This window comes from Phasianus colchicus, chromosome 17 (assembly GCF_987193195.1).
Source record: "Phasianus colchicus chromosome 17, bPhaCol1.hap1.1, whole genome shotgun sequence".
NCBI classification, from domain to species: Eukaryota; Metazoa; Chordata; class Aves; order Galliformes; family Phasianidae; genus Phasianus; species Phasianus colchicus.
The window spans coordinates 260,370-277,136 of record NC_143452.1 but is presented as its reverse complement, the minus strand read 5'-3'; the positions used below and the strand labels follow the sequence as shown (position 1 = coordinate 277,136).

Sequence of the window (16,767 nt, the reverse complement as noted above, 5' to 3'; positions counted from 1 at the left end):
GGCAAAGAAGGGGTAAACCTATTTGGGCTGCTGAACTGTGGAAAGATATTGCTGCCCAAATAAAGAATATGGTCGTGAAGGTACGCCATGTAGATGCTCATGTGCCCAAGAGTCGGGCTACTGAAGAACAGCAAAATAACCACCAGGTGGACCGAGCTGCCAAAATTGAGGTGGCTCAGATAGACCTGGACTGGCAGAACAAGGGTGAATTATTTCTAGCTCGGTGGGCTCATGAGACCTCAGGCCATCAGGGGAGAGATGCAACATATAAGTGGGCTAGAGACCGAGGGGTGGACTTAACTGTGGATGCTATTGCACAGGTTATTCATGACTGTGAAACGTGCTATAATCAAACAAGCCAAGAAGATGAAACCACTCTGGGAGGAAGGGCGATGGCAAAAGTATAAATATGGGGAGGCATGGCAGGTTGATTATATCACCTTGCCACGATCCCGCAGTGGTAAGTGTTATGTGCTTACCATGGTAGAGGCGACCACTGGGTGGCTTGAAACATATGCAGTACTCCATGCTACCGCCCGAAACACCATACTGGGTCTTGAGAAACAAGTCCTGTGGCAACATGGCACCCCAGAAAGAACTGAGTCAGATAATGGGACTCATTTCAAAAATTCTCTTGTAAATACTTGGGCCAAAGATCATGGCATTGAGTGGATTTACCATATTCCCTACCATGCACCAGCCTCTGGTAAAGTCGAACGATACAATGGGTTGTTAAAAACAATGCTGAAAGCAATGGGTGGCGGAACATTTAAGCACTGGGAGAAGCATTTGGCAGAAGCCACCTGGTTAGTCAATACCAGAGGATCTATCAATCGTGATGGTCCTACCCAATCCAGCTCTCTACATACCGTAGAGGGAGATAAGGTCCCTGTTGTACATGTAAAGAGCATGTTGGGAAAAGCAGTTTGGGTTCTTCCAGCTTCTGGAAAGGGCAAACCTCTCCACGGTACTGTTTTTGCCCAGGGACCTGGATCCACTTGGTGGGTAAAGCAGGAAAATGGGGATGTTCAATGTGTACCACAAGGAAATTTGATGCTGGGGGAGTGTAGACAGTAATTCCGTGTATATGTGTATAGACGTGTGCGTGTGATGCATTTTTAATCATTTTGTTTGTTTGTATATGTATATGTATATGTGTATATATATATATATTAAGCATGATGTAGTGATGTAGAATAAGGGGTGGAATGTCATGGTTTTGGTTTTTGCTTATTTGATTTTCAATATTCCACATCAAAACATCATGTACTGGAAGTGTTAATGCTCTAATTCTACGTACCTATCCCTATACATTGCGGAAGTCACGGGATCTGACCCTTCCGGGGGGGGCGGTCTCTTACTGCCTGGCAGTGGGTGCTGGACGGTGCTTTCCTAGCCGTTCCAAGCTTTTTCAGGTTTGACTCAGTCTCGAGAACTTTCTCTCATATCTTATTTGATTTATTAGTCTCAATTTCAATTAGATTGTATTATATTGTATTATTTTGCATTCCGATATCATAGTTAGTAAAATAAGTTTACCTCCATAGATTGTTGCCTCTGTTTTTGTCTCTTTTCCCCCTTCCTTCCCATTTTGTGGGCCCAGGCGGGGGGTGGGGAGGGCAGGGGCCTACTGCCCGCTGTCACGGGCATAAACTGATCTAGTTTATTCCGTGACAAAGGAGGACCCAGGGAACTACAGGCCTGTTAGCCTGACCTCAGTGCCAGGGAAGGTTATGGAACAGATTGTCTTGAGGGAGATCACGCGGCAAGTGCGGGACAACGGGGGAATCAGGCCTAGCCAGCATGGGTTCACAAAGGGCAGGTCCTGCTTGACCAACCTGATCTCCTTCTATGATCTAGTGACCTGCCTGGTGGATGAGGGAAAGGCTGTTGATGTAGTCTACCTAGACGTCAGTAAAGCCACTGTTTGACAGTTTGACACTGTCTCCCACAGCACTCTCCTGCAGAAGCTGGCAGTCCATGGCTTGGACAGATACACTCTTGGGTAAGGAACTGGCTGGAGGGCCGGGCCCAGAGAGTGGTGGTGAATGGAGTTAAATCCAGCTGGTGACTGGTTACGAGTGGTGTTCTCCAGGGGTTGGTGCTGGGGCCTGTCCTTTTCAATATCTTTATTGATGACCTGGATGAGGGCATTGAGTGCACCCTCAGTAAGTTTGCAGATGACACCAAGTTGGCTGGAAGTGTCGATCTGCCTGAGGGTAGCCGAGGCCCTACAGAGGGATCTGGACAGGCTGGATAGCTGGGCTGAAGCCAATGGAATGAGATTCAACAAGACCAAATGCCAGGTCCTGCACTTGGGCCACAATAACCCCAGGCAACGCTACAGGCTTGGGGCAGAGTGGCTGGAAGACTGTGTAGAGGAAATGGACCTGGGGGTGTTGATTGGTGCTAGACTGAACATAAGCCAGCAGTGTGCCCAGGTGGCCAAGAAGGCCAATGGCACCCTGGCTTGTATCAGAAATAGTATGACCAGCAGGAGTAGGGAAGTAATTGTCCCCCTGTACTCAGCTCTGGTGAGGCCGCACCTTGAGTACTGTGTCCAGTTCTGGGCCCCTCGCTGTAAGAAAGACACTGAGGCCCTGGAGCGTGTTCAAAGAAGGGCAACAAAGCTGGTGAGGGGTCTGGAGCACAGATCTTTCGAGGAGCGGCTGAGGGAGCTGGGATTGTTCAGTCTGGAGAAGAGGAGGCTCAGGGGAGACCTTATTGCTCTCTATAACTACCTGAAGGGAAATTGTAGCGAGCTGGGGGTCGGCCTCTTCTCTCGTGTAACTGGTGATAGGACTAGAGGGAATGGTTTCAAGCTGCGCCAGGGAAGGTTCAGGCTGGATATTAGGAAATACTACTTCTCTGAAAGGGTGGTCAGGCACTGGAATGGGCTGCCCAGGGAGGTGGTGGAGTCACCAACCCTGGAGGTGTTCAAGGAACGTTTGGATGTTGTGTTGAGGGACATGGTTTAGTGAGAACCATTGGTGATAGGTGAATGGTTGGACTGGATGATTTTATAGGTCTTTTCCAACCTTAGTGATTCTGTGATTCTGTGATTTAAAGAACTGTACATTCCAGTAGCATGCCACTCTATTTTATTGCATTCCTTTTCACTGTTCTTTTTCACCCTGCTCTACTCCATCTCTTTTCATTGCATTCTGCTCCCACTCACTTCATTTCATTGCTGATCTCCTGAACAAAGACAAGGACAAAGCACTGACGTGTCCTGCCACAAGACACACCTCCCACACCTGCTACTGCGGTAATGTATGAGCAGTGTGGGCTGTGTTCACACTCTGACCTCCCTCCCGGGTGTCAGAGGAGGGTAACACCCCGTTCTCACCTGGAGTGATATGCCGGCAGAAGCTAGCTTCTGCCCTCCCAAGAGCTGCTTTTAGTTTCCCAATGAACAGTCAAGGTCAGGAGCAAGAGATAAGAGCCAGCTCCGCCCCTGCTGCCTCAGCAGCCTGCCCACAAGCTGCCAGCCCCCGGCGCCGGCACAGTGCTTTTGCTGCCTTCAAAACAGTCCTAAAAAGAGCTTTTTTGTCGGCTTTTTCGCTTTAGATCCCTTACCCAGCACAGTCTTACCTGCTCTGAAGCTGGTCTCCTCAGCAAGGAGGAGCAAGGAGCAAGGAACTTTAAATCTGTGTTGGATACCTACTATCACTGCTTCTTCCAGGAGCTTCACCCAAAAGCTGGCTTAAGAAGATTCTCTTACCCAAATCCTTGAATAAGGATCCTAATTAAATATTCTGCACATGTGACAGTTTGAGGTTCTTCATTGGCGTGTGGTCAGCATGGCTGGCCATACCTACGTTTCAGCTGCTCCAGACGATTATTTGGGGATGGCCCTATATAGCCAGTACCATAAAATCAGTAAACTGCCTCAGCCTGCACTTCTGCACACAGCTTGAAGAAACTTGTTTGGGAGGAACTGCTCTGCAGCTGTACCCAAGTCTCCTTGCCTTGTGTGAATGACCTTGTGTGAATGACCTGCCCACAGTAATGCCAGCGGCTTCTCCACGTCTGTGTACTTCCTTTAGGATCAGAAAACCTTAATGAAGAAGCACCGGCGCTTTTGCATTACACTGAGAGATTCTGTTACAAAGAAGCAACTCAGCTTCCCTGCATTGCCTGAAACGCTTGAGCTGAATAGCAGAGGGAAGTTCCAATTTGGTTAAGCCAAACGCTACTGCCACGGAGGTTGCAGAAGGGATTTTAGTAGTGTGCGCAAGCAATACACTGCAGAGGAAAGAGCTATTGTTTACCCACTCCCTGGAGGCATACGGGGCTCAAACAGAATGGGAAATGAATTTGGGTGATGAATATGGTTAGCTATTAGCTGCCAGGTAGCTGTGACTCATGCCAGCTGCAACCAAATCACTCTGACAGCTGGAAAAGGATGCTTGAATATTAACAGCGTTGTCAGTTATACAGCACTGGTCTTAACTGCTTTGCTGTTTGTGTTTTTTTTTTATTATTTCATTTTGCTTAAATGAATGCTCACAAATTACAAGACACCAAATAAAATGTACTTGTAGCTTATAGTAGTTCCACGTTTACAAAAGGTGTTGACATTCACTGCTCTTCACCTATGGGTTTTTGCACTGCTACAAGCTTGTGCAAGACGAACCTAGAAAGAAAGAGAAATTCATCAACAGCCAAAGAGATTATAACCCAGAGCCACTTCTGCTTTCCATCTGGAGCAGAAGACACCTTTTAGTTTTGATTCAGTTTTTCAAAATGCTGACAATAGTTATTTTTCTACAAGTGTGAGGTTTTATCCCTCCTTCCCTTCCCAGTTCATGCTTCTTCTTCACCAGTGGTAGGAGCTAAGATACAAGACTTGAAATAAGAAGCTTCTGTTACAGCTCAACGGTTAAGGACAATAATTAAGGACAGAGATAGTGCTGCATTACAGCGTCAGGTCCTGAACAAGAAAAAAAAAAACAAAACACGGAAAGACTTACAGATAGCTTCTTCATAATGCCTCGTGCCTCTGGATTGAGATGAAGAAGATTCTTCTTGGTCAGATCACTTGCTGTTAAACGAACGCTCTGTAAGAAGCCAAGCACCACCAAATCTCAGGTTTCCCGGTTGTTTAGCTGCAACAGCTAGAAGCAGCAAAAATAAAACTCCATGCACAACTAGGAGGCTGCGTATGTGCCAAGAGCCACATCCAGCTTGACCAGCCCATCTTGTACCTGCCCTTGGTGTACTGACGCACCACCGTGAGCAGAAGGTACTTTCAGCATTACTTAAAAGCACAGCAAAGCAACAGTTTGCATTCTGCTTAGACCAGAACGAACAGCTCCCGCTTCTGACTAATAACTTCTTCAGGTTCTTTTTAAGCGACATTTACCTCCTGATAAACTGTGATGGCACAAGTAAGCGGGTGAGAATGAATGAACAGGAGTCCCTTGAAACTGATAAGGCCCCCAAGAAGGCACAGGCTCTCCTTGCTGCATAGATTTTACAGACTCAAGTTTGATTTTACCTCCCCTCCTCCAACAGGAATGGTAATGAAGACATCATTGCCATCAGCAAGGGGGCTGCCATTAGCAGAGACGGTGTAAACACGTTCATTTACTGCGGGTGTGCGCAAACCCGGCGTCTTGAAAACTCTGGAAAAAGCAACAGGTAAGGAATTTTACTGCAATTGCTTAAAGCACTTGGACCAAAAGTCTTCCATTGCAGTTTCAAAGCGCTGCTGGAAAATATTCTGCATATAGACAACTGAGATGTAAGGAGCAAGCAGCAAGGCACTCCTCTGTATAAGAAATTAATAGAGAAATGCAATAGAATACAAACCTGGAATCAAACCTGGGTGTGACGATGGAGGCACCTCCTCGAGCACAGAGATCGAGATTTCTGCCAGTAGCCGGAGTGATAAAGCTGCTTTTGCTTGATCTGCTCAAAAGGAATTGTGTAAGTAGAGCCCTGTTCTCAGAAGAATAATTTTAACAGACACGTAAGCACCGTCTTACCAGAGACTTAGATGAGACAACCCAAGGTTCTCACAGATCGCCCTGCAGCACAGCATGCCTACATCACCCAGCCTGCTAGACCACGCACCACCCCATTCAGCAGCTACGTTAGCACCGCACCTTTACTGTCCGTTTCTGAAATCCTGCCACGAAACTCATCGCCGTTACCTTTTACTCATGCGTTTCACTCTTGTCGAAGGAGCTCTTCTGCTCCTGGACGCTGGTGCTTTTTTAGTGGACGTCCTCACCTGAAACACATTAGCTGCCAAGTCGGTCATTTCCTTCTCCTGTGACAGCCAAGTCCGCACCGAGCAAATGCTCCCCACCCTGCTTGGCTCAGCAGGCTCCTTCCTGCAGCACGAGAGTCTGAAACAAGACACTGGACAACCTTCTGAGACCTTCCCCATTCGAGTACTACTCTCACATCCTTTCCCCAACATTAAGCTGTAGAACTTCAGGAGGATAACGGACCATGTTAACTTCTACTCTGACTCGGGACGGTTCACGTATTTAGTATCGTCCACTGCAAAATTCATAAACTGAAAAACCAAAAAGCATTATTGGTAAATATTTTCAACGTGGCCCAGACTGTTCTGCCCTAGGGAATATCACTCCCTACATACAACAATGCTGAAGACACCCACTCAGATGAGAAGGATGAGACACTCACATGCAGAAGCACAACAGGAATAAAAGCAGAGGTAACTTGCAGCACAGTCACTTTGCTCGCCACAAGTAACAGCACTGTCTGCCAATGAAAGCTTGCAGCACCACCAGAACAATCAGGAAGCAACAGCTTTTTCAATGTCACCCTTACAGCTGTCATCCTGCACAGCTGTCCCACCATAGGCATCAGCATTGTCTCAGTACATAGTTTATATCCTGGGAATAAAAGCCATCACAAAGAGCAGCTGCTTACCTTTCCACTTCTTGCATTAGTACTTGCAGCTGCTTGCTCCAGAAGTTGGCTATCATGTTTTGCTTTTTTTGCTGGAGGGAGCAAAGGAACTTCTGCTGCTTCTTCAGTAGCTTCAATACCCTGTTTAGATTTTTCTACGAAAAGGAGAAAGCATTATTCAAGTTGACAGGAAAAAAAACCAAACTAATGTGACATAACTGACCATTAGCTAAGGTAAGGAAATATACTACAAGCTTCTTTTGGCAACAGTTTGCTTCTAAAATCTGAATTCTGATGACAACAATAAAAAGAACACGGCTGTGAATTATTCAGAATGCTTTAATTAAAGCAAGTAAAACTACTTCAGGTTGCAGGAGTAAAGGTAGAATTATGTCCCTGTCTTTAAATGTAGCAAAGGCTAAGAACCAAATCAGCATTCACAGAATGTTAACTACTGACCTTTTGTGACGATTTTCAAAGGAGTCTGGATAAATTCTGCTGTTAGCTTGTTTATTTCTGTTATTCCCAAGTCTGCCTAGAATTAAGAGGTCATAATATTGTCAGGATGATCAATAGTGCGAGACTGTGATAAGTCAAAGTTGCAGGCTAAATCTTTATTACTATTTCACAGCAAAAATATCTTTACGTTCTTCTGCTGCGCTCAAACAAATTCCTTCCTCGTTATTCTGGACATAACAGATCTCGGTGCCCTTCAGCGCCAGCACGCCTTGCTGGGCAGCTGCAAGCACACTTCACCTACTCCCTGCTGCTCAACCACCACAGCAATGCTTTAGCTTACTGAGAGGCGTGTGCTCTTCCAGAGACTTAGGAGCAAGCCCCCACGGCGTGGGACTCCACAAAATGACTCCAGGGGAGCAGAGCAACCTTACAGATAGCAGGAGAGAAGGGCTGGTGCATTAGGCAACAGTGATCACCGTTTGTGATAGTGGAGCAGCCAGTGGAGGGTGATTATATCACGTTTATTTTTTTTTTCCTTTATGACCATCCCTGAAGAATGCTAAAATGCAAAGAGGACTGGGAGAGGCGTACTGGCAGAGGCTGCCCAGAGTGTGCCCACTGCTGTATGGTGTACATGTACGAGAGTCTTAAAAGCACAGCTGGCACACCCCTCTGGTGTTTGTCTACAATGTGGCATGGTTTAAGCCTTAGAAGCTACACTCCTGAGGGCGCTAATGCTTTTATGCCCTCCACTGCCTTCCCAGGGAATGTGTCAACGGGCAGAGAGATGTTTCAACAGGTCTTCAAATTTCCCTTCTCCCACACTTTTCCTTTCCCCCCTCAAAGTTTCTGGATGTTTCTGGAACGTCCAAACCAACACAATCACATTGTTCACACTGTCATGTTTTCGGAACGTGCTTTTCATTATCAGTGTCGGCCGGGGATCTTCCCCAAAGCTGGTTAACATTGAGTGGCAGAGGGTGTGGTGGAACTCAGGAGAAAACTTAGAGAAGTGGACACTCCCGGTGTCACAGAGCTCCCCTCCCAAACTCCTGCAGAACCCTGGGAGGTTAGGAAGGTATTGAAGAGAGGGAAAGTTGCGGCCCCAGCAGACCTACGGAGGCACAAATTATTTGGGGCCTGGCTCAACAGCATGTGAGGGAGTTTGAGGAGCAAACAATCGTAAACAATCAGCACTGAAGCACGGCTCCTTTCAGCACCTTGACTACCAGTTCAAACTGGATGTTTAAAGGAAAGGTTCCCTCCACACGACATGCTTCTGATGCCACTAGGAGTAAGGGGGGTTGTGGTGATTACACAACAGACTCAGAGGGGAAACCGTGACCATCCAGGAATTTTGAGAGTGACTTGGGAGGTCTTTTCCAACCTCAGCAATCCCTTAGCGTGAAGTTAAGCAGGCCCAGAAAGCCGGGCAAGGAGCAGCACGAGCACGCAAACCCTTCAGGGGACACCACAGCATCTCCTCCCGCTAAGCCTTAACGCAGTTAAGATCCGCGTGCGTAACCCGCGCTATCGCAGCAGCGCTCCTGCGGATACACAAAGCCTTCATCTCCTCCAGGAACGCACCACGCGCCGCGGAAAGTTTCCTATTCGTGCCGGATACCTACCGTCACAGCCTCTTCCAGGACTTTCCGGCTTCCCCCTTCAGCTAGAAAGAAGACATCTCGTTCGGAAGCGTCGCTGCGGTCCGCAGCCGGGACAGCTCCCGCAACACCCGCAGCCGCGCCGCAACGCCGCCGCAGGAGCGGGCAGCGCACAGCAGGCGTTCCGGCGGCGGGCGAGCGAGCGGCCCCGGGCAGAGGGCGCGGCGCACCCACCCGCGTTCTGCTCGCGCGAGCCCCGCGCGCCGCGTCCCACCGCTCCTCAGCGACGGCCTCCGAGCGCCGCTCCGGGGGAAGCCCGCCCCGCCCGCCCGCGCCCCCCGCCGCTACCGAAGAACTGCAGCCAGTTCATCTCGCGGAGAGCCAGGGGCAGCCGGAGGAGCTCCACGTCGTACAGGTTCTCCATCTCCTTGACCAGGCGCTCCCCGTTCGCCCGCAGGTGCTCGACCCGGCTTCTCACTGCGGGGACGGACGCGGCGTCGGACGCGGCCCGAGCCCGAGCCCGAGCGTAGAGCCCGGCCCGGCCCTCGGCCCGCCCGCGGCCTACCCTCCCGGTCGAAGTCCTTCAGGAAGGCGCTCAGCTTCCTGCCGCGCGCGCCCGCGGCCGCCTTCCTGCGGGCAGGAGCCATGAGGGCCGAGGAACGGCGCGAGCGCACCGAGCCCCGCTCCCGCACGGCGCAACAGCACAGCCCGCCCGCGCCGCGTTCAACCGCCGCCCGCCGCGCGCCCGCCGCCCAATCAGAGCTCCGCGAGCGGCGGCGCAGCCAATGGGAACGCGGCGCGGCGTGATGACGCGCGGCGCCGTGGCGGCGATGGCGGACGCGGTGGGGCCGGGCCGGGCCGTACGGCCGTTGTGCTGCGGCCGTACGAGGAGCGAGCGGCGGAGCCGGGCCTGGCCGACCGGCTGCGGCGCGGGCCGCGCTGCCCGTCGTTGGATGCGGAGCGTTGCTACCGGCGCCTGCAGCCTCCCGTGGCGGCGCTCCCCGGGCAGGGCGGGGGCGCGGGCAAGAAGGAGCTTTCGGAGATGAGCTGAATGAAGGGAAACAAGCTGCGTTAAAAGTGACGTTCTTCATGGGCTGCTGAATCCGCAGCTACAGAGCTGGCCTTACTAAGCCAGGCTTTGGCTGCAAATAGCAGATGCTTTTCGACAGACTTAGACGCTTGGTACAGACGGCGGCTCTTCCGTTTCTCCAAATAACGCTGTGCACTATCCTAGCGTTAAGAATCAGACGGCACGCACGTACTCAGTACTTTCCGTGAAATCACCAGCACAGGGTTCTGTGTCGTTGCATGTGTTCGGTCTTTCTGTGATGGATTCCAAGGATGCTCCCACACCTCCTCAAAACCCTCCTGAAATACCCAGAACGCTCCAAGACTCCCTGCCCCCCCCAAAAAAAAGTCCCCAGGGGCCCATCCCCCCAACACTCCCCAAGCCCTTAAGCTGGCCAAGCAGGATTCCAAACCTCAGCCAGGACATCCAAGCTGCACCCATCTCCCCCAAAATTCCAGCCCACTTCTTTTCCAGCTCCACAGAGACACCTCCCCTGCCCTGAGCCATGGGCATTGCTGCGGGGACATCCCCCCATTTTGAATTACAGTTGTGGTTTTGCACCGTAATAGAATCGCAACAGTCTTGTAAAGGCTTCAGAACAATCACTGTACTGTCATACACAAAGGAAAGATGCGGAACAAACGCACGGGTGCACCTTGATTGATTCAAAGGCAAGTGAGCAAGAGAGGAGAAAGAAAGGAGAAGGGGAAAGGGAGAGGGAAATGCAAGGGAAAGGGGTAGGAAAGGGGAAGGGGAAGGGAAAGGGAAGGAGAAGGAAAAGGGGAAGGGAAAGGTGAATGGGCCACCACTTCAGAACTCGTGATGTTCTGAGGGCCCGTCCGCTTCCTTCTTCTCTTTCTGGGCTGGTCAGGATGCTGTGGGGCTGGCAGTGCCTGTGATCCGTATGATGGTCGCTCCAATTGGGCCGGGAGCTGCTGCCTGGCGGTTAGTGCCCGGCATCACGCGCTGTGTGCGTGCTGTACCGCCGTGCTTCTCCCTTCGCAGGGCAGTCATGGGGGGTCATTGCTGGAGGGGGGAGAAGCTGAGCCTGCTGTAAGCAAGATGACTAACTCCTGGCTTCTCCATTGCGCTTGGCACACCGTGCGTTTGCTGCGCACCTTTCACAAGAACGTGACAGTACAGTGATTGTTCTGAGGCCTTCACCAGGTTGTTACAGTTGTGTGTTTATCACCAGTTAGCTGCAAGTCCGTCTCTTAACCAATCAGACAGAGCACGAGAACGCACAATGTTAAAGTTCCGTACGGCGTTGTCACTGATTCCGAGCCAAAAATAAATTTAAACGTCACTTAATTCCCACACCATTGGGATGCCCCAACCTGTTCATGACTCGCTGCAACACCTTCCCAGGGAAGCGAGTTCCTCTACCTGAGGCTGTCAGCTCTATTATCCCGTACCGGGGAATGATTTGTTCCAGGAACGTCTTTATGGCCGAGCCAGACGTTGCTGAGGGTACGGGAAATGCTGCCGGCCATCCTGTAAGCTGGCGTACTATCACCACCATGTATTTAAGTGGCCCAGCCCCAAGCGTCTCACTAAAATCTACCTGGCACGCTGGAAGGGCTGCACTGCCCATGGCCGGCCTCCCTTTGCTATTTGCTTTGCTTACTCTTTACTTCAGCCCATGGCAGACATAAGTAATGCAAATGACTGATAAAGCAAGCATCAGCAGTTCCCAATGCACTGATGTTTGAAAGGCTTCAGGAAGCGGTGGCGCATTCCTGTGTGCAGCGGTGAGGAAAGAGGAATAACAAGAAAGCGTACATATAGGTGTTGAGTTGATTTTATTGATGACATCCTCCCATCGCTAATGTCCAAGAGTAAATGGGCAAAGCCGAACTCGATACAGGGAAATGGAATCACATGGAAAGCGGCAGTTGAGTGGTGTCTTCCCATCCGCTCCCCTTCCAGGAAAGCAAAGAAGGCCTTCCAGACTTTGCTGTTTTATTCCACGATGAGAGGGGTTGTGTAGAGGGAATGCCGGATTCCAAAAGTGGATGCAGGCGCCTGGGGCTTGATCAGTGTCACCTGGAAGGGCGAAAAGGAAAGGCATATCAGGAAAGGCCCTTCTCTTCTCTGCTGCCCTCGCTCCCTGCTGATGCCCGACAGTCGTGGGTGCCTTTCTGGGCAGGGCTGAGTGCCAGCGCAGAGCTGGTGCAGCTCCTTGCTGGAGCAGAGCAGGTGGGCTGGCCTGACATGGGCACCTCCCGTCTCAGAGAGGGCTGGATGTGCACCTGGGACCTTGCAGCTAACTCTCCTATCCCGGGGGCATGCTGCTTGGAGCCCTTCAGAGCTGCGTTCCCCAGAAGAGCTTGTGAAGGACCAGCACACCCCAGTGAAGGGAAAGGGAGCAGAGGGAGGAAAAGCTGCGTGCTGTGCTGTCCCTCCCTTCCTCTGCTCAGAGGTGGCACGAGGGCAGGGAGCAGGCCTGCTGTCCAGCACTTGGTCCCTGTGGCCAGAAGCTCTTTGGCCAGAGGAAGCCTCAGGGGAAGGGGACGTGACGGCTGTGCATGTGAAACAGAGGGGGAGAGCTGAGCAGCTGCCTTACCCGGCCTACGCTGTAGTCTGCCGGCCCAGGCTTTGCTGCTTTGCCCTCTCCAGGTCTTGGTCGGGCTGCCATGGTGTACGCGGGCGCCCTGGTCTTGTAGGCATCCACAGGCACTTTGGGCAACGCCGCAGGACCCGGAGTCTGCAAGAGAGTCATGGCTGGGATCACACTCAAGGCTCTCTTTTTCCCTGGAAGTCTGCGTTAAGCAAAGGTGCTTGGGGCTTGGAAGCCCTTGTGGCACAGGGAGAGCAGCCCAGGTTGGGATGCTGACATGGAAAAGAAGAGCAGCAGGGCTCACCTTGGCAAGGTCTTCGTCAAAGCGGCCGCGCTGGCTCCTTCCCCTGACAGAGTAGCAGGGGCTGGCCAATGTGTAGGCTGTGTTGGGCCCCATCAGCCTGGGCAGTGTGTAGGTGCCCGGACCTGCAGGAGGAGCAGCAGGGAGCGTGTGCGTGAGGGGCTGGAGGAGACGGAAGCAGCAGAGAGGGGCAGCCTGCCCAGCCTGCTGGTGGGAACAGGAGGGAGGTCTCCTCTCTGCCTGTCCCTCCCTCTACTCAGGCACTGGGCCAGCGCCAGCATCTCCGAGCCTGAGCAGCCGGAGCTGCTGCGGGCCGAGAGGTGCTGGTCATGCAAGAAAGCTTGCAGCTCCAGCGCTGCGTCCTGCCGTGCAGGCTGTGCAGTCGGCCCGCTGCTGGTGCTGAGCAGCAGCCCATCCCTGGAGGATGCTCAGGCTGAAGGGTCAGCGTACCTGGAGTGAGGTCTGTGCGCAGGGGCTCCCGCCGGAAGGCCATGGACTGCACCGGTGGGCACCTGAAGACCTGCCTGTTGGCTGCCTCGGTGCGGTAGTCACCTGGGGGCAGAGGAGAAGAGGAAGAAAGCCGTGAAATGCTGGTCTCCCTCTGCAGCCGCAGAGACAATGTCCCGAGGAAAGGGTCTTCTGAAGAGCTGCAGGATTGCTAGGGGGCCCGGGCAGCACGCGGGGATGCTTTTCTGTGCCCCGCCACTATGTCCTGCTGGTGTTGTCTGGGGGAAGTGCTGCAGAAGTGGTACTCACTGGGTCCGGGGGTGACGGTGGTCTCCGTCGTGGGTCGCCCACGAAGGTGGACGCCCGGAGCCACGTACTTCCCGTTCCTGGTGATGGCGGGCTCCACAAAGTAGCAGGGACCTGGCCCGCAGCTCTCTGCCGCAGGCGGTTTGGTCCCGCGAAATGTGTACGCGGGGGCACGGGCTTTGGTGGGGCTGTGGCCCATGAAACCTAGGAGGAAAGGCAGAAGAGAGCACACCCCTGTGCAGCTGCTTGTTTCAAGCTCCTTTGGAAAAGGCGCAGTTAGGCGCCTGGCCCCCTGACATCCCCTTCCTGCGTGACATCTTCCTCCAAGACCAACGGAGGCGAGCCGTGCAGGGCCTCGGAGTGCAGAAGAGTCAGACCCTGAGTGCAAACGGCTGCGCCAGCGCCTTGCGAAGTCACGGGAAAAAGAGAGCGGAGCTTTGGCCAGCATGCTGCCTGTAGCCAGCAGTTTCCAAAGGCCTTCCCGCACCATGAGTGTAGGCACTCCATAGCGAGAGCCCCCAGAGCGCCTCTGTGCAGCTGCCGAGCTGAGTCTGGGGGAGGCTCTGACAGAACGGGGAAAGGCTCGGAAGCTGCTCTGCCCCGTGATGTCCCCGATGCGCGTCCTGCCCTGGGGATGGCCGCTGTACCTGTTGTCCCCGGGATGGAGTACTGGGGCCCGGGGCTGGGGAACTGGGCCGAGATGAGGCCGCGTGGGCGATGAGGTCTCCACGTCCCCACCCAGGCTCCGTCCATGCTGGCAGGCACGTGCCTCCAAACCTAAAGGCAAGCGCAGAGGAGTTAGTGACGGGCTGCCCCGGCAGAGGCCGCGGGTGAGCTTTGCTTCCCGCCCCCTCGGAGCCCAGAGGGGCAGGCAGGAGAGGGCTGTCTCCTTTGCTCAGCCACGAGCCGTCCGCCACGTGGCTTGGAGCTCCCGAGCCAGAAGGGCCGGCAGCAATTTCTCCAGCTCACGGCAGTCCTGCCAGTCTCGTGCTGCACGGCTCTCGCGCACAGCAGAGCTAAGCCCGCATCCTGCGGCCGGGCTCTGCAGCCTGAAGCGTGCTGGAGCTCTCCCTCACCTCTGTGAGCCTTGGAGGACGAGCGCGACGAGGCTGAGCTGGTCTGCTGCTGGGGCTGCTCTCAGGCACAGGGCACGGCGAGCGGTTGCGGGTAGCACAGCTCACGAATGAGGCGCCTGGAGCCAGCGGCCAGCTGTCCTTGGGGAGGGCCCGGCGTCGTCATGGCAGTGCATTGTGACAGCACGACATCTGTGCTGTGACATCTCCCAGCTGGCCTGGAGCCACGCCCTCCACGCCTCTTCGGCCTCGCACCCCAACCAGGAAGAAGCTGTAGCGCACGCTGCCGACACCTGCAGATGGACCGAGCTCTCAGTTCCAGCCCCGTGCTGCCCGGGGCTCCTGGGGCTTGATCAGCATCACCGGAAAGGGAGAGAATCCCAGCGAGGAACTGGACTAAAAGTCCCTTCCGTCTGGCACGGCCAGCTCATCTGTGTGCAGCCCCCAGCTTGATGATTTGGTTGCCCTCTTTTTTAGGCTGTAACACATCTAAATGTAGTACACGTGTTGTTGTCATTCACTCTGTTCTAGAGCCCATACATGGCACCAGGCAATTCCGCTCAGTCCGGCCCAGACAGGCCCGGAGTCATAGAACCATATCATATCATAGAACAGCCTGGGTTGAAAAGGACCACAGTGACCATCTAGTTCCAACCCCCTGCTATGTGCAGGGTCGCCAACCAGCAGCCCAGGCTGCCCAGAGCCACATCCAGCCTGGCCTTGAATGCCTCCGCGGATGGGGCATCCACAGCCTCCTTGGGCAACCTGTTCCAGTGCATCACCACCCTCTGAGTGAAAAACTTCCTCCTAATACCTAACCTAAACCTCCCCTGTCTCAGTTTAGAACCATTCCCCCTTGTCCTGTCACTATCCACCCTCGCAAACAGCCATTCCCCCTCCTGTTTATATGCTCCCTTCAAGTACTTGAAGGACACCATGAGGTCTCCCCGGATCAGCATCACCTGAAGGGAGAGATTATATTACTTCGAACCTACCTTGTTGTGAATGACACACTGTTCTTTGGAGCTGTGTATGTATCCAAGAGCCCTAAAAGCACAGCTGGCACACGTCTGGAGTTTGTCTACAATGTGGCATGGTTTAAGCCTTAAAAGCTACACTCCTGAGGGCGCTAATGCTTTTATGCCCTCCACTGCCTTCCCAGGGAATGTGTCAACGGGCAGAGAGATGTTTCAACAGGTTTTCAAGTTTCCCTCCTCCCACGCTTTTCCTTTCCCCTCTCTCAAAATTTCTGGACGTTTCTGAAACGTCCAAACCAATACAATCACATTGTTCACACTGTCATGTTTTGGATATGTGCTTTTTATTAGTAGTATTGGCTGGGGATCTTCCCCAAAGCTGGTTAAAATTGAGTGGCAGAGGGTGTGGAGAAACTCAGGAGAAAACTTAGAGAAGCGGACACTCTTGGTGTATGGGAACTGTTGAATCATGACCTGAACCACTTATTCATCACCTGAGGCCAGCACTGAGTCAGTCCTGGGAGCACAGGTGAAGTGAATTCAGCTGTGTGGCAGGAAGGGTTGGAGTCTGGCTGCACCTCTCCTAGACCCTACTTAAGGGCTGACTGCCACTGCAGTTGGTTTTCTTTCTGGAGATCTCTTCCTTTGGAGTTTCTCTGCGAGCCCGGAACATGGGTGAGCATTTTCATTTCTTTCCTTTTTTCTTTTCCACCATTTTAATCTTTCTAGCTATGTAGTCTGTAGATGCTAGCTTAACCACAGCACTTTTTATTTGTTGGTTATATGCTTGGTGAGCCTGGCAGGCTGAACATACTAAAAATATGTATAATGTCTTTTCTTTGGATTATCTATAAATTGGTCACTGGGAGAACATTGCCTACCTGGGCAAAACAACCCCTGGACAGATCCCAGGATATTCTTGGATCTCCTTATTTTGAATTAGCAACTACTGTTGAAAAATAGGGTCCTCTACATGTTATTGGAACTATTTTCATGGGCTAAGCAAAGATATTCTGGCTACAACAAAGTGGCAGTTATCTGCTTCCATGGTGGCAAGGCCACTGTTCAGTGCTTTAAACC

At 52.6% G+C, this 16,767-nt stretch overlaps 2 protein-coding genes across 4 annotated transcripts; both read right to left on the bottom strand.

Moving 5' to 3' along the window:
• Positions 1–4,537: 4,537 nt before the first annotated feature.
• Positions 4,538–9,695, bottom strand: LOC116244317 (borealin). The gene is made up of 10 exons (XM_090151991.1): positions 9,520–9,695; positions 9,303–9,431; positions 8,979–9,019; positions 7,351–7,426; positions 6,913–7,046; positions 6,162–6,241; positions 5,818–5,916; positions 5,504–5,630; positions 4,977–5,063; positions 4,538–4,639 (listed from the first exon to the last, which is right to left on the bottom strand). The coding sequence occupies exons 1-10, from the start codon at positions 9,599–9,601 to the stop codon at positions 4,595–4,597; spliced, it is 900 nt and encodes a 299-aa protein (XP_090008117.1). The 5' UTR covers positions 9,602–9,695; the 3' UTR covers positions 4,538–4,594.
• Positions 9,696–11,561: 1,866 nt separating this feature from the next.
• Positions 11,562–16,527, bottom strand: LOC116244338 (ciliary microtubule associated protein 1A-like). 3 transcript variants are annotated; one of them, XM_090152206.1, is made up of 7 exons: positions 14,714–16,524; positions 14,285–14,414; positions 13,641–13,841; positions 13,335–13,436; positions 12,888–13,009; positions 12,590–12,730; positions 11,870–12,069 (listed from the first exon to the last, which is right to left on the bottom strand). In XM_090152206.1, exons 2-7 carry the CDS (start codon positions 14,388–14,390, stop codon positions 11,986–11,988), a joined length of 756 nt encoding a protein of 251 aa, XP_090008332.1. In that variant the 5' UTR covers positions 14,391–14,414; positions 14,714–16,524; the 3' UTR covers positions 11,870–11,985. The 3 variants fall into 3 exon arrangements, with proteins under 3 accessions (XP_090008331.1, XP_090008332.1, XP_090008330.1); XM_090152205.1 differs by having other exon boundaries at positions 11,562–12,069; positions 12,590–13,009; positions 14,714–16,525; XM_090152204.1 differs by lacking the exon at positions 11,870–12,069 and having other exon boundaries at positions 12,076–13,009; positions 14,714–16,527.
• Positions 16,528–16,767: the final 240 nt, after the last annotated feature.

Coding starts and splice junctions, on each gene's coding strand:
- LOC116244317 (XM_090151991.1), bottom strand. CDS start 9,601: ATGGCTCCTGCCCGCAGGAAGGCGGCCGCGGGCGCGCGCGGCAGGAAG. Junction 9,020..9,302: donor GAACTGGCTGCAGTTCTTCG/GTAGCGGCGGGG, acceptor TCTTCTTTCTAG/CTGAAGGGGGAAGCCGGAAA. Junction 6,242..6,912: donor CTAATGCAAGAAGTGGAAAG/GTAAGCAGCTGC, acceptor AATGTGTTTCAG/GTGAGGACGTCCACTAAAAA.
- LOC116244338 (XM_090152204.1), bottom strand. CDS start 14,390: ATGGACGGAGCCTGGGTGGGGACGTGGAGACCTCATCGCCCACGCGGC. Junction 13,437..13,640: donor CACCGTCACCCCCGGACCCA/GTGAGTACCACT, acceptor CTCTGCCCCCAG/GTGACTACCGCACCGAGGCA. Junction 13,010..13,334: donor GCGCACAGACCTCACTCCAG/GTACGCTGACCC, acceptor CTCCTCCTGCAG/GTCCGGGCACCTACACACTG.